General features: G+C 37.2%; 1 protein-coding gene across 6 annotated transcripts in view; it reads left to right on the top strand.

The window, feature by feature from the left end:
- The window catches only part of gria4a (glutamate receptor, ionotropic, AMPA 4a), a 113,755-nt gene that overhangs the window by 53,684 nt on the left and 47,545 nt on the right, over window positions 1-12,526 (top strand). For all 6 annotated transcript variants that reach the window (XM_084951589.1, XM_084951587.1, XM_084951590.1 and 3 more), the window contains exons 4-9: window positions 1,624-1,676; window positions 1,930-2,061; window positions 4,255-4,308; window positions 5,425-5,583; window positions 10,027-10,194; window positions 11,488-11,592. In XM_084951589.1, coding sequence (XP_084807715.1) covers window positions 1,624-1,676; window positions 1,930-2,061; window positions 4,255-4,308; window positions 5,425-5,583; window positions 10,027-10,194; window positions 11,488-11,592 — 671 coding nt within the window. The remainder of the gene's footprint in view (window positions 1-1,623; window positions 1,677-1,929; window positions 2,062-4,254; window positions 4,309-5,424; window positions 5,584-10,026; window positions 10,195-11,487; window positions 11,593-12,526) is intronic.

Raw genomic sequence — 12,526 nt, 5'->3', positions numbered from 1 at the left:
GGACGTCCACAGAACTGCACATGTGCATGCAAAGGCAAATGCATTCACAGACAAATTCAAATAGATTATATTAGTGCGTGCCCATTTCTGAAAGCATTAGATAATATGTGTAAAAACAGTACATAGGAAGGCACACATAATGCAAAACACCTGAGTAACTTACAATATAATTAGTTTGTATTCTGCAATTAGTTTTAATTCTGATTTCATTTCGATTTATTTGTGTTCAATACAGTTTAGTTTCTGGAGCAGATAAGCTCATTTGAGTTTAGTTTTTATCCACTCTTTCATTTTCTTCTGCCTCACCAGTTCAGGGTTGCAGGTGTGCTAAAGCCCATCCCAGCGGTCACAGGGCGAAAGGCAGGGTGCAGTGCAAAATGATGATTTTTAGTTTAGTTTTTATCAATTAGTCTTAAACTGGTTATTGCAGTAAAAACACAGCACTTTGTGAAGGCGGTTGACTCAAGGTCACGCACACCTACTAATTCTTAATAAACAAAAACAGCAAAGTCTCATCCAGGCAGGTTATGATGACACATGTGAACAAAATGTCAAAAATATATTTTCTTTTAGTTTAGTGAATTTTGTAAGTTCACAAAATCTTTTTTGTCAGTTTATTTTTCTCCAAAAGTTGGGTTATTTTTTACACCAAGTTTTACCTTTTTAGAGTTTTAGGTTAAGTTTTAGGCACAGACATTTTCATTTAGACACATGTATGATTCTATATAGCATCAGTCAAGTGGTTAAAAAGGTCAAACTAGAGTGTGTGCTTTCTCGTCTTGTGTTTTAGAAGACTCCCGGTGTACTCGTGTTTCTCTGCCTTTGTGTCCATGTGACTTTCAGTGAATTGTGATATCATTTTATTTTGATTGAATCTGCTTTGCTCAGAGAGTTAGCATCAAGGTTTGTTTCAGCGCTCATCGTGATAGAAACATGGCCGCATGCCAATATTAAGAAAGAATATTGCTGTTGCATTGTGTTATTACTTATTACATGTTTCCCATTTGTCTTGACCCAACATGACAGTTGTTCGGTGTAATATTATATCCATTGTCACTCATGTTGACACCTTCTGCTTGTTTGATCAAGTCAGATTCATTAGAAACACATTAAGAAGACAGCCTGTTCAAAGTTGTGTTGCCTCATATTGTAGAAGCAGAAGTCCATTTTATAGTTTTGATTCCAGACTATAAATACTAAGTATTTACACATGAATTACTTTTTAATCCTATTTTACTACTAAGGGGGAAAAGGATTGAGAATTTAATTTCAATGAAATGTCAACACTGAGTGTCAGAATTCGACAGACAATTCAGACGTTACACTTTGTAGGCTGGAAGATAAAAAATTAAGTTGAAGATGCGTTAAATGCTAAGCATTTTGCCCCTAGTTTTGAAGCGTAATGCACACCTGGAAACAGTTTGCTAATTCTGGTATAGTGTGCAAAGGTTTTACCTCAACTATGATTAGGATAACAGATTTTGAAAACACGAGGGCTTTTATTTATTTGGTTTTTTTTTTCTGGAAAAACAGCAAAGCATAATTTATCCATTTTTCAACTGCATCATGTACCTAGTGCAGCATTAATACTCTTTTTTCCTTCCCTTACTCTCTGTTGTTTAGGTTATGCAATACTGCAGGCAATTATGGAGCGAGCGGGGCAGAACGGATGGCAGGTCAGGACACACACAAACGCACAAATTCTTGGAAACCTGCTAAAACACACACACATGCACAAGAATTGTCATGCTCTCTCAGAGCGCACAACTAGTATATTAATTTAAACATCCACATGCACACACTGTGCTCCCATGCTGTGCTGTGATTAGTTCTTCAAATAGCTTTTTCATTTGCTTGAGGTTTACATGCATGACTCTATCCATGATGTCTGCTCTTGTGTTCCTGCGCACATTTGACATGTAAAAACAGGTGAGTGCAATCTGTGTGGAGAGTTTCAATGAGGCGGCGTATCGGAGACTCTTAGAGGACCTGGATCGACGGCAGGAGAGAAAATATGTCATTGACCTGGAGCCTGAGAGACTACAGAGCATCCTGGAACAGGTACTGTTATTGGGAAATTTAACCAACAAGACTGTGAATACTTCAGTCTAAAATCCAAAATAGTGCTTAAGCCAGCAAACCATGTAACTCATGTTAGTTGAGTATGGAGGTTGAATATGGAGAGATTTGTGGTGCAGATAACTTAGCAGGATGGAAAAACATGGAATAATTAACAGGTCTATTAAATGTTAAATAATTCTGTTTTAGAGTAAGTTTGAGGTTGTTGTTGCAATTTATTAATGGCTACATTACATTTACAACATTTATAAATACTCTACAGTCCCTGGTTACAAGTAATAAAAGGAATTTTTAAAATGTAAAAAAAGAATTATCCAACTGCTGGTGCATGGAGGTCTGACACTGAGCTGGATGCTAAACAAGATCATGAGATAGAGTTAATGGCTGCCCAAATATCATTGAGTGAGGGCAGAGATGACATTACTGACCTGCACTTAACACTTAATGAGATACAGCCAAAGCACAATGATGCGTTTTTAGATCCTTTTAACCACATAATAGGTTGTGTTAAGTAATGAGGTGAGACCCTGTGAAAAATAGTGAAAACAATTAGAATTAATGTTAAGTTACTAATAACTGTAGTACCACATAATGGAGATTTTTCACCATACCACTAGTGTCTGCCGACTGTCTGCTCCACTCAGCTGGTTGCAGCAGCTCGCCTGATGCTTTCTGACATCTGGAAAGAAAACAAGATTTGAGTTTTTCCCTGGAGTTCGTAAATGTGGAATGAAAAATTGACTTCCCCAACAGCTACATCAGTGTGTGATTGCAGTAATGACAGTAAAGAGTCCTATCGCACACAGATTTCAATCATATACCCACGTAATAAATGCATGGCATGCGCTCGGACACCTTATGGTTGTCTGAGTTCATTAGATTGTCTGTCTTGTTTGATGGTTAAGTCTTGAGCTCTGACAGGTGGCAGGAGTGTGTGTGAGAAAGAGAGAGTGTGTGACTCAGGGCTGTAACATCCCATTGGTCCTGCCACCTGTCATTATATGTGATCCTCACTTTGCATATGTGATAAACTCACTAACACAAACATACACACAAGCACATTCACTAATGCACATACCTCTCAGAAACTCCTACAATTACTGGTAACACACAGAAATTTAATATATGTAAAAAAAAGCTAAAATTACAGCATTACAATGCACATAGTCATACAGCTACACAGACACAAACCCACACTAGTAGCGGCATCTCAGACACACAGACTGTTTCTTAATTGGCTTCTGTGCTGAGTGAACAGACAGACGGAGGCGCACGCACAAACGCACACATGTGTACTGAGACGGGCATACAGACACAAACACACACACACTAGTCAGCTCTGCAGAGCTGGCATTGGCTTGCATCCCTGCTCTGAGACAGAGACTGCTCTGTTTGTCTGCCCCTGCCAGCTGCGATCTTTGTGTGTGCACGCGTGTGTGTGTACGTACATCTGTCTGCGTCAGTACAAAGCCGCTGATATGTGTGGGTGAGAGAGAGACAAAGAAAAATGTGAACAGTTTATTAATTAGGTTTATGCCACTTGTTAATCTGAATATGCATTCGACCACTTTGTCAGAATTCCCACAGTCTGCTGTATTTTCGCTCCATTTCCCTATATGGATAATATCAGTGACCAAAAACTCACGGGTTTTAGTTTTGAGCAGAAATATTTTTACCTTATAGGTCACTTTTGAAATCAAATAGCAAAAAACAAACAAACAAAAAAAACCCGAAAAGAGTGAAATCATCTGCAGCTTTTATAACCCATATATTGTGTTTGGGTCAGACTTCACCTGTTTTCAAGTTTATGTATATGCTTTCTTTCAGTGGAACTACATTTCTCAAAAGCAGCTATTTCAACAGAACAAATTAAATTTTATAATTTCAATTTGAATGTCTCCAAAAGACAAAGTACTGGCTGTTTTCTGCATCACTAAAACGTTTTAAAAGTCTGCAGAGGTTTTAGCCAGCATGGTACCAAAGTCTTCATCATTTTATCCTCCTTTAATCAGCATAATAAAGTAACCACAGCACCACTGTTAAGGAAGGTAATGGAGCATAAGATGGAGGAAATCACCTTTTTTGTCCTTGTCACCCCTGTCGTGCTCCCTAATGCTACTTTTCCCCTGGTTTCCAAATTAAATCCAAGTTTTCTCTCCCTCTCTCTCTTTTCAGGCCGTCAGTGTGGGGAAACATGTCAAAGGTTACCATTACATCATAGCAAACCTGGTAAGGATGCTGGCATTGCTTTCACCTGTTGTCTTGCTGTTTTCTGAAACACATTTCCTACAGTGTTGTTGTAATGTTTTATTTCAAAAGCCTACTTAAGAATCCACAGTAGACATGCAGTACTAGACAAAACAAGATGGACCTTTGAAGAATTCTTCTTCAAGTCTTTGTCGTTACAGAGTTGGAGATTTTCTGCAATGATTTTCTATTTATTTCTACCAGATCCTATTATGTATTTTACTAAATTGTTATTTTATCATGTGTCTCTCCTTGACAAAGTCACACCTTTGGGAAGCTGCTGGAATCAAGCTCAATAAAATCAGCATTGTTTCAACCTTAATTCCTGAAATCTTTTGAACAGTAGTTCTCTCCAGGACAGTGTAAAAGGGTCCGGCTCAGGTCAGGTTAGATGGAATTTCATTGCTTTTAGTGATTACTATATCACCAGTTGGTAATGTAGTAATCTACTTACCATCTACTCAGTTTTCCTGGTCATTAATGTCATTCCTCAATGTTGCAAAGTTTCCACTGTGGGGATGTAATCTGGAGATCTTAGTCTGTGGGAGGAGTTTGAACCTTAGACCAGGGGTCTCAAACATATGGCCAGGGGGTCAGAATTGGGCCGACAAGGTCTCCAATCTGGATCACTGGACAGTTTTGGAAAATGTGAAGGAAGGCTTAAACTTTGGACTTTCAACTAAAGTTTTATGTTTCACAGCTTTTCCTGCTCATAAAGACATCCCCCCATGGCCATTCATACGATACCGAAGTACTTGAGTAGCAGTTAATCAATTAAATGATCTACTGTAGAAAGTTCTGGGTTTTGTTTGACTTTTACAGTGGTTCCACAGTTAGAATAAATACATAAACAAAATAAAACACATTTCTTTATCAGAAAAACTGAGACTTTTTTCTTATATTAAGATATCTCAGGCAATAAATGTGTAGTTAATGAAGTGTACCTTCTTTACACTGATTAAATGGTTGTTTCATTGGATATTTCATAAGATGAATATGGACTGCATTACATCGTCTGGTCTGAAGGTTTTTGTGGTTTATGTGTTACATTGTTCCAAACACATTTCTTTATTTCTGTCATGCTTTTGGTCTACCCAGGGTTTCAAGGACATATCTTTGGAAAGGTTCATGCACGGCGGGGCCAATGTGACCGGGTTCCAGTTAGTGGACTTCAGCAAGCCTATTGTCATAAAACTTATGCAGCGCTGGAACAAACTCGATCAGCGTGAATACCCTGGATCTGAAAGCCCACCTAAGGTAATAAAAACACGTTGCTCTATCATTGAATATGCATTTTGGAAATCTGCGTCAGACAGAGGTCTCGGTACCTGAAACATAGTCTTGTGTGGTAGCTGAAGCGCTGAAATAAATTCTACAGCAAAATATGGAATGAAGAAAATGCAGGACTTCCATTCAGACTTACTTCAAAAATGCATGGTATTGAGATAAACAGTTACTTGAAGTGCGCACACACACATTACTGCCATTGATGTGCAAATTGCTCTTTGTACCTGAAATTCAACGCAAAAGCTGCACGGAAGGTTTTCAATCAGGTATCCAGCCACAGGGGGATACGCAGTATTTGAACCATTCAGAGTGTGATGTGGTGCATGTGTTACAGCTTCTTAGCCAATCAGAGCATGACCTCAGAATATGGCAGTGAAAAGGCTTATCTGTGATTAAGTCTCAAGGTTAACGTGATGCATACAGATTATGTAGACTAAAGACTTTGGTGTTCTGTGTCTGTTCAGAATAAAATTCTGCTGTCATGTGTCGGCTCTCTCACCTATTTACTCACTTTTCTGAGATATCTTTCTTTAACCTTTATAGTTCCAGCTCCCTATAGATATTCACAATTAAATCCCTTGACAGAGCACTGACCTGTGGGTATATTTATAGAAAAAATGTCCACCTACCCATTAAAAATACATCAGCTGTCAGCCCTCTGCCCGCTTGCTGAAATTGTTTGTATTCAATAATCCTCAAAAAAACACAGTAACGCAGTAACTACAAAAAGATGGAACTGTGTATGTGTCTTTCAGTGATGCAAATATATATTTATGGTTTTACGATTTCTAATTGGCACGCTATTTTTCACCCGGTCCCAGTGTTAATGAGCTAATCATCAGTTTTAGATTCACCTAATGAATTCTCATTAGTAGATGTCAGCTTCATCAATCGTCCCTTAACATTTACACAACATTTAGTGTGTTAATTGAGGTAAGCCCATTATGCATGATTGTGACAGATAAACACAGTGAACATATTTTGATGCACAAAACAGAAGCAAACACACCTGTAAGTGCTCAAATCTCAAAACCTCTAAACATCTTTGTTTAAGTGCATTCAGAGAATGTATTTACTTTTGCTGCCATGTACATATGCTGTGTTACAAACCTGGAAACAATGATTTGAATGATGTAACAGTAACAGAAATCCAGTTACCTCTCGTGACAACAGATGCCTCCAAATTGCTCTTGGCTAATTTTTGCTCTGTAAAAAAAGAAAAAAATGAGCTCAGTTAACCTCGGGGCAACTGGTAGCCTTAGGCCAAATAAAAATGTGGCCTGATAATGGGCAGGGTGGGAAATACTACTGAGAATTGTCCCTTCTACACTTGAGGCTGGAATTTGAGCCGCCCATCAATCAAAATCTCTTAACTGCTGGTGTCTCTTTGTTTTGCTCGGAGATTTTGTTGAAAAGTAATTGTCAAAGAAATATATTAAGCTCATTTAAAATGTTGTGTATATAATAACTAGGATCACTTCAAGAGATACAAACAATTTTTCCAAATTTCTTTCAAACACTTGATCTGACTTTATGAATGTTTACCACATCTGTGTTAACAGATTTAATCAAAATGATTAATAAGAAGGATTTAATAATGATCATCGTGATAATAATCTTAGTAAACATTAGATTTACTGACTTAAATTCTACTTTTAGTTATTATTGCTGGTATGAAATTAAATGTTCAGATGTTATTTCCCTCTCAGAAACTCATTTAATATTTTTTTCAATGTAGTGTTTAAATTTTTTTTTTTCTTTTTGTTTGTCTATTAACTTCTTGCACAATCCTGACGTTTTCCATCTTTCTTGTTATTGCTTTTAATCAAATCCAGTTTATCCGTTTTTTTTTTTTTTTTTTTTGAGCTATTGTCACAGGAAAGACACCCAGGTTCAGAACTTACAGGTGGAAAAGATAAAAAATTAAACATTCATATTGGGTAGAAGGCAGCAGCCCTACTTCAAAAAAAAAAAAAAAAAAAAAAAAAAGCACACAAGCGTAAAAACACAGGCACTCTGAAAACGACCAAAGTGACACAGGACTGTATACAGAGGGATGATCAGGGATGAGAGGAAACACAATGGGAACTAGACACAGCTGAGATTAAGCAAGACAATGAAAAGACAGTAAAACTAGAAGCAAGTCAAAAAGAGACAAACAACTCACAAAATAAAACAGGACGTAACAAACAGCTAACAGACAAAGTCTCAAAAAGAAGGAAATGCTGGAGAGACAAAATTAGAACAGAACGTAACAGTAAAAGCCTTCACTCACAGACCGTACCTTTCTCCCTCTGCACGAAGATGAACTCGTGCTCAGCCAGTGTTATTCATGACGCCACGTTAAATGCTGTCATGCAAGGACACATCTATAACAGATTCAACAACCCTGGATATCTGGAAAACCAAAAACCCTTCTCAAAACAAGAAATTACAACTATACATGGAAATAAGGAAGGAAGGCTTTGGCTACAACACAGCAAACAAACAGCAGCTTTCAGTGAAACAGCCTGCAGCATCCAAACCCAGAGAATAATCAGAAGCATGTATTTTCAGTCATCATATTGTCACAGTCATGGGAATTGTGGAAAAGGAATTTGACCTGATGATCAGACTGTGAATGTCAGGGTCAAATACCAAGTCCTAAATTATTCAGGATCAAGTTTTAGCTGTAACATCTACCTAACAGCAGAATTTTGCTCTGTTTGATTTTTGTTCTTTTGTTCTTTGTGTGACAGTAAAAGAGGTAAAGATTCAGATGTGGAAGTCATCAGAACACTTCCAGGAGTGATCTGAAAACAGCAGGGGAGCCATAAGAGAGCTACACAAAGACATTGAAATTTAGGTCAGATATGGTTTTGGCTCGAATTGGATGGAGTTGTTTAAATCACAAACTTAGTTAGTTAGCGAAATGGCATTTTTATTAGCTTTAAAGATAAATAACAGCTGATGCTACTAGAAATAATTTTAGTTTTTCTTGCATTTGATTATACTGGACAATGTTCAAGTCCTTCCACTTGCAAAAGGAGGGATTTGATCATTTCACTTTTTGCAAAGCATCATAGCTGCATAGATTTTTATAAATATGTGTGAAAAATGAAAACTACTTGGTTCATCTTTATATATTAATCATAAAGCCGCTCCCTGATACTTTTCTCTAAATGTTTTATCCTGTTTGACAAGCCACATTTAAAAACTTAAAGATTGAATCTGATCCTGGGGAACATTTTCTGAAACTTTGTGTTTTTAAAAGGTAATTCTGTTTCTTTGTGCCCCCAAAACATTTGTACTCTGCTCCTGACAAAAACTGAAAGTTAGAAATCTACTTGGCTCACTTTTTTTTTTCTCTGTGATTCGGATAGTCTTCATCTGTCAGTCACATGCCTGAAGGCTTTCCTTAGTTTCAAAGGGTACAGATGAAAGGAGGATGACACAGTTGCGTAGCCTTGCAAAAAACACCTTGTGGGATACAAATCAAGGGATGTCAATAAGAGAGAAACTACCTGCAGAGGCGTGGAAAGCATTGGCAAGAGAATCTCAGCCGACTTGCCTCCATCCTTCCATTTTCATCCCTCCACTTCTTTCTGTCACGATGTGAAGGCAGCCTGCTGTGTGTTTGACTGCCTCCATCTGTGTGGAGCTGCGTGTCTGTGTGTGTCCTGGGTGGGGGTGTTGCTGCTGAGTGTGTGGTATTCTTCCCTGCAGCGCTGTGTCTTACCTATAATGAATTTGTCAAGCAATCTGTCAAGACCACCATCACTTGCAGGGTTTCATCAGAGCACAGACACTGATAGTGTCTTACATTGAATTAAAATTAATAGCAAGTCATTTCAAAGGTATTAAGTCTATTTTATAATACAACCCAGTGAAACACTAATAAGCATTTGTAAACCTTGGCAATCAGCATGACAAAGAATTATGGCATATTTGAAAAACACGTTTATGATATAATTTAACTCATTTAAATGGCTTCAATGTCACGTACAGTGACTTTATTTAAAAACTGTAACTCTGTCTAATCCTGGCACATTTACAGTGATGTTACATTTATAGTGGTGTTGATTGATATTTACTGGAGAAATAAAATAAAAGTCAGAGCAGTGAGATAGACTGTGGCACTGGTCACAGTTTACATAATGACCATGTTCCCTTATGTAGAGTTATGATGGTCTAAGCCTGGTCAAAAGATGTGAGTGGGTAGTAATACTGTTGTAGAAAAACATTCTTGGAAAGCAACAAATATACTGAAATACTTCACACTAAACATTTTAATGCAAAAGGATAATAAAACTGTTTTTAGGCAATTTATGTTATCAGTTATATAACATGAAGGACCTAAGATATACATACAGTTCTATACAAAGTTTAGGCTTGTCAAAGAGGTAACCTTTGTCCCCTCTCTCTTTTTCGCAGTATACCTCATCTCTGACTTATGATGGTGTCCTTGTAATGGCTGAAGCCTTCCGCACCCTTCGCCGTCAAAAAATCGATATCAGTCGCCGTGGCAATGCAGGTGACTGTCTGGCCAATCCAGCTGCTCCTTGGAACCAAGGAATAGATATGGAGCGTGCGCTCAAACAGGTTGGCTCAATTTCACTGATAGTGTACAAATTTTATAATAGAGTGAAAGCTAAATGAATTATCCATTATCACATGTAAACACACAAAAAACAAATGCATACACAAATGAAATGAACAAAACAAAGAAGTAAGACTAGGATTGTTGCTGATGTAGAATTTTTTTTTTTGCTTTCTCCTGAAAAGCTGGAGGTAAATAGGTTGTGTAAATAATCTGAAACAAAATGGTAGCAGAAAAAATTACTGAAAAGGTTTTAAACACTAATTAAACTAATTAAACCATTCAGATAAACTCTTAGCTTTGTGCTTTTATTTTGAAAATCTCACAGGAATAAGGAGTCTTAAAATCATTTAATAAATAATTAAATTAAAAGCATTCAGTTAAATTCCTATGAATATCCAGGTGCTTTTATTTTGAAAATAAGGCATACAGTACATGGATGCTCTGTTAGGGACTGCGGCTGTTGTCTGTTGTGAATCGGTAGAAATTTTGTGGTCATAATGTTAAAGTTGTGGAGGTCCCAACCATTTGATGATAAAAACAGCACATGACAGAACAAAATATTATGGAAATAAATGCTTTGGTCCAGTTGTTTTAAAATACTGTATCAACAGGACTTCAATTGTCTCTATGTTTATACTTGTACTGCCGTATTTCTATATCTTATCAATTTATATTAATGTCTCATGTACTTACCCATCAGCGGTATTTGCCTCAGACTTTCAGTGTAATGTTTAAAGTGAAAACGAGACAATATTAACTTTAATTAGACTTGGCCTCTAAAAGCAAAGACAAACTAACGCTTAATGACAACAAATGAGGGGCAACCTAAGAATCAACAGAGAACATTAAACAATAAACTCAAAAACACTGGGTCAAAAACCCAGCACCCAGCAAGTATTTGCATTCATTCATTCTTCTGTTTATAGTTGCTTAGTGGCAGCAGCTAACATTCCCACACTCAATTCAGGTTTTCAGCTTGGGCACAAAGTGTTCATAGGAAACAATGCAAGCGTTTCGTTTGGCATAATTGAAATAAATAACGGGTATCAGTCTTAATGTTAACTGTGCATCAAATTATTGCTAATGGAAACTCAATTTTGTCTCTGTTGCAGCATCCCGTTGCAGTTATTGAACTATTTGTTTAAGCACCGCTTGCTTGGCTTCACCATGAAGACAAAAAAAGAAGCCCAAGCACTCCTATTGTACTCCTGACTGTTCACTGAGTGTCTGCGATCTTAAACATCTGTATGAACTATTTTAGTTTTATGTTTCTACTGTTACAATTCATCCAGGTGCGCATTCAGGGCCTGACTGGGAATATTCAGTTTGATCACTACGGTCGGAGGGTGAATTACACGATGGACGTGTTTGAACTCAAGAGCAATGGCCCGCGCAAGGTAAACGTTCCTCATGCATTAAAAAAAGACAAGGACTATAAATTTTTGAGTCCAGATACTCACAGCAATACCATGAGCAAAGTATTTTAGACCGTGTTTCTAAAAAGCCATGTTAAAAGACAGGAAAATGCAAAGAAAATGCTGTTTATCTTAATTTGAGCAAATGCGATGCCTCAGCAGGATATATACATAAATCACAATTAATATATACACTTCCTGTTAATTTGTATAGTGCTTCATTCTTCATTCAGCCTCCATTCATAAAAAAAATAATTTACGCCATAATTATTTTCATAATTCTTAATTATTAACTTCTGTTTGCAATTATGAATACCATTAGATGACTGCAATCAAACCAGCCATCACAGCTTGTGTATATTAATGGCTTTTTGGAGTACACACTGGAGATCAGTTCCCAGGCAACCTGGGGGTACATAAAAATCTGCAGTGACATAAATAAGTAAAGTTTGAACATAATCTGTCTCCATAAGAGAAGAAAGTAAGAGGATAGGATGTCATTTGGAACGGCTTATAAATTCTCTATACTGGAAAAACACATACATGTAGCCCCAATAATAAAGATATAGCACCATGTTCCAGCATCGCAATTGTTCCTTCGACAGCGATGTGTGTTTATTGAAGGTTCTTGGCTCACACTCAATATCTCCTACAGTTCCAATGGGAAATTTCCTGGAGTTTGCTCAATCTGATTTATCTTTCTCTCAGTCTCATTTTCTCCTATTTCGCCTTCTCATTTCCTTTAATGCTTCCGTTTTACCTTTTCTATCTCGATTGTATTGCATGCATGTCGAATTACATTTTGCATAAATTGTGCAAGGGTAAAACTGATTGAAAGTACATTAAACTATATTTTCATGGATGTTTTTTCTCTTATCCCTCTCATTCATCTTCTCCTACTCCCATATATCCCTCT

This window comes from Perissodus microlepis, chromosome 14 (genome assembly GCF_051167445.1).
Source record: "Perissodus microlepis isolate ML-2025 ecotype Zambia chromosome 14, ASM5116744v1, whole genome shotgun sequence".
Lineage (NCBI taxonomy): Eukaryota > Metazoa > Chordata > Actinopteri > Cichliformes > Cichlidae > Perissodus > Perissodus microlepis.
This window is presented reverse-complemented; position numbering and strand designations above follow the sequence as displayed.